At 49.6% G+C, this 2,972-nt stretch overlaps 1 protein-coding gene across 1 annotated transcript; it reads right to left on the reverse strand.

Moving 5' to 3' along the window:
- Positions 1 to 879: 879 nt before the first annotated feature.
- ARC (activity regulated cytoskeleton associated protein) lies at positions 880 to 2,641 on the reverse strand. Its single transcript, XM_063129928.1, has one exon. It carries the CDS (start codon positions 2,243 to 2,245, stop codon positions 1,019 to 1,021), a length of 1,227 nt encoding a protein of 408 aa, XP_062985998.1. The 5' UTR covers positions 2,246 to 2,641; the 3' UTR covers positions 880 to 1,018.
- Between the last annotated feature and the right edge of the window lie 331 nt (positions 2,642 to 2,972).

A 2,972-nucleotide genomic window follows, 5' to 3' on the forward strand; every position in this document is an offset into this window, starting at 1 on the left:
AGTGACCAAAACTAGAAGAGGTTTGGTGGGTGCAAGATGAGGATGGCTTCACTTGTGAATTCAAGTCGTGTTTGTTTCCTCCCAACTTAAAATTGTCTCGGAAGTCAACACCTATACAGTTCTGAAAGCACTATCTGGTATTTCCCTTCTTGAATCCCTTTTGATATTTGACTGCATCTCTTCTTTGCATAATGCCTAGCTATACAGTAAGAAGACTTGATCATCCCGATAAGCGAGGGAACCACATACCCCGTCTTTGCTGGACTCTCTCCCTACATGTCTAGAATGTAGAGAATAAAGCATCAAGGTTTAGCTGTGTTTGAATGTGTGGATGGTGGAGCTGAAGGACCTTAGCAATCAGGTCAGAAAAAAAAAAACAAGAGCAGGATGAGAGCAGGTGTGGGGTTAATTTGGTGGCTGAAACTCCCACTCAACTTCTCCAGGTCATCCTGAGACTTGCTAAAGAATAGAAGGAAAAAAAAACCCTTCCCAATCTGCTCAGAGTTTAGACGAAATGTTGAAAGTAGGGGGATAAAAGCAGAAACCAATAGCTTTCTAGAGACTTAGTGAAAGTCCGTTGATTAATGTAGAGGTAAGCAAAGGTTGTCTCAAGAGGTTCCTGGAAGGAGGGAAGAATGACTGGAAGGAAAAGCACGCTGAAGGACAGGACTGATGTAAGTGGGAAGGAACTCCTTCTGTTTTACCCATTTAAATCCCTTGGGGACCCATGCCCAAGGAGGTATGGCTATCTCTGTCTCAAAGACCAGGCTAGTTGTCTTTTTAACATAGTCCAATCCTTGCAATTGCTTTTTAAAGAAAGAAACCTTCAAAAGAGCCATAAATCCACTAGCCAGAGCCACCTCAGATGATTCTCCACCATGGCCTGTCCTTAAGGAAAAAAGCAACTCTCCTCCTATTGGCCATTGAAGTGTGAAGACACCCTCAGACCCATTGTGGCTGAAGTCTCCCATTGAAAGGAAAGCACCTTCCTAAATAAGCCACTGACCTATTCCATAGCTCATATCACCGTGGCTGGAGGGACAGAAACCTCTGGCAGAGTTCCATCACTCTCCACAGGACTGGCAGTAGTGGAAGGAGGCAAGCTTTCCACTGAGTCCCCTAGCTGGTGCTCAGGGGTCCTCTGGGGACTGGGCTCCTCAGAATGGTCCAAGTTGCCCTCAACTTCCTTGCCTCTCTGTATCAGTTGTTCTAATGTTTTCGGGTAGGGGTGGCTAAGGAAGCGCTTGAGCTTGGGCTGGAGGGTCCCTACCACATACTGGATGACCTCCTCCTCCTCAGCTTCAACATAGAGGGTCTGATACAGGTCCCTCTTACGCCAGAGGAACTGGTCCAAAGGCTCTCCATCCTTCTGGGGAAGATCCAACTCTTGCTTGATTGCATCCCTCGTCAGGGTGCCCTCGCTATATTGAAGGAACTCTTTCTTGAACTCCAGCCAGTTCTTGACAGAGTCCTGCTTGTATTCCCACCACTTTTTGGCAGGACCATTCATGTGGTTTTGGATCTGAGAGAGCCAGTACTCCTCAGTCCCACCCACTTGCTTCAGGTAATCCTCCAAGTGAGTCAGGAACTCCCTAGGATCCTCAAAAATCTGGGTCTCTACTGGGGATGGTGGAGCATCTTCTGTGACAGAGACCCACTGATAGGAGTCATGGGACTGAGGCACAGTGGACATGTCCCCCAATGGAGGAGGAGTCAAGGCATACATCTGGCTCATGTCTAGTGCATAATCATAAATCTCCCCCTCACTGGGCCTGATCTCTGGGCCTCCTACCCCCACAGAGACGGTTTGCCTGGAATTGTCCCCATGGCAATACTTCGCCCCACCAGACTCTAGCCGGTCAGCCCATTTCTCCAGGCGGAAAAACACTTCCTTCCAGACATTCATCTCTCTCTTGACCCACCTCTCCAAGTGAGCAATGGTCTCCTGACATCGAGACAGGCAGGCTTTGATAGATTTCTTCCACCTCTGGTTCTCGGCGGCCGAGGGGACATGATCCTCGAGGTTGTCCTCGAGTTTCCCCACGGATTTCTGCAGGCCTTTCAGCTCCCTCTCCACCTGTTTTGACACCTCAGTCAGGAGATGCCGGTGGGTTCTCCGGACGTGGTCCAACATGTCAGCCCTGCACTTCCCTATCTGAAGGATGACATTAGGCTTGTTGTTGGCCACGCTGCGGTGACCCTGGAAAGAGTGGATGCTCCCGTGGTTGATATTATCCAACTGCATGGTTCCTAGCTGGGCAGCGATGAACTCGCTTTGCCTTCAACCCTTTGAGTGGCCCTCTTTGTAAGCACCCTGTCCAGAAGTGGACTACTGCTTTCCCCCCCAAAAAAATCACAAACACAAATGAATCAGAAATCACCCACAGGGAGAGTTGCTGTCCAAATCCACTTGCACTACAGCCAAAGTCCAGGTGGGAAAAGTTCTTTTCTGCCTCGGATCCTTCCTCTGCTTTTAATTTCTGAGCTGAGCCTCCACGCTTCTCTTCAGCACGTTGGAATGCTTTCCGCTGTAGTTGTTATCTCTGTCGCTGCTTCTGGCCTGCTTTCTAGTCTTCTGAGGACTTCACGCTAACAAGTGCCTGATGCTTTCGCTGTCTCGGCTCAAAAACAGAGAGCTATTCGGTTTCTCTCTGTGATCTGCCAGTAGCTCAGACGGATACCCCTACTTATACTCCACGCAGCTCCCTATGTGGGTGTAGCCAATCCTCTTTGCTCATCAGGAACTTGCTTCTGATTGGATGAGGAAGATTCAGTGGAAAACACAGCTCCTGGCAAATCTCCTGGCCTCCCCCTCCCCGTCCGCTTTTCCCACCCCCTCGCACACCCCCAGACTTGAGGCGAGAAGCACTTTAAAGGTTCTGGAGACAGTTGGATGGATGGATGAGTAATTCGTACCTATTCTCTTCCCCTCCCATCCCTTTCCCTTCGGTTCCCGCGTTCTCCTGGCCCCC

The sequence above is a fragment of the Elgaria multicarinata genome, chromosome 7 (assembly GCF_023053635.1).
Source record: "Elgaria multicarinata webbii isolate HBS135686 ecotype San Diego chromosome 7, rElgMul1.1.pri, whole genome shotgun sequence".
NCBI classification, from domain to species: domain Eukaryota; kingdom Metazoa; phylum Chordata; class Lepidosauria; order Squamata; family Anguidae; genus Elgaria; species Elgaria multicarinata.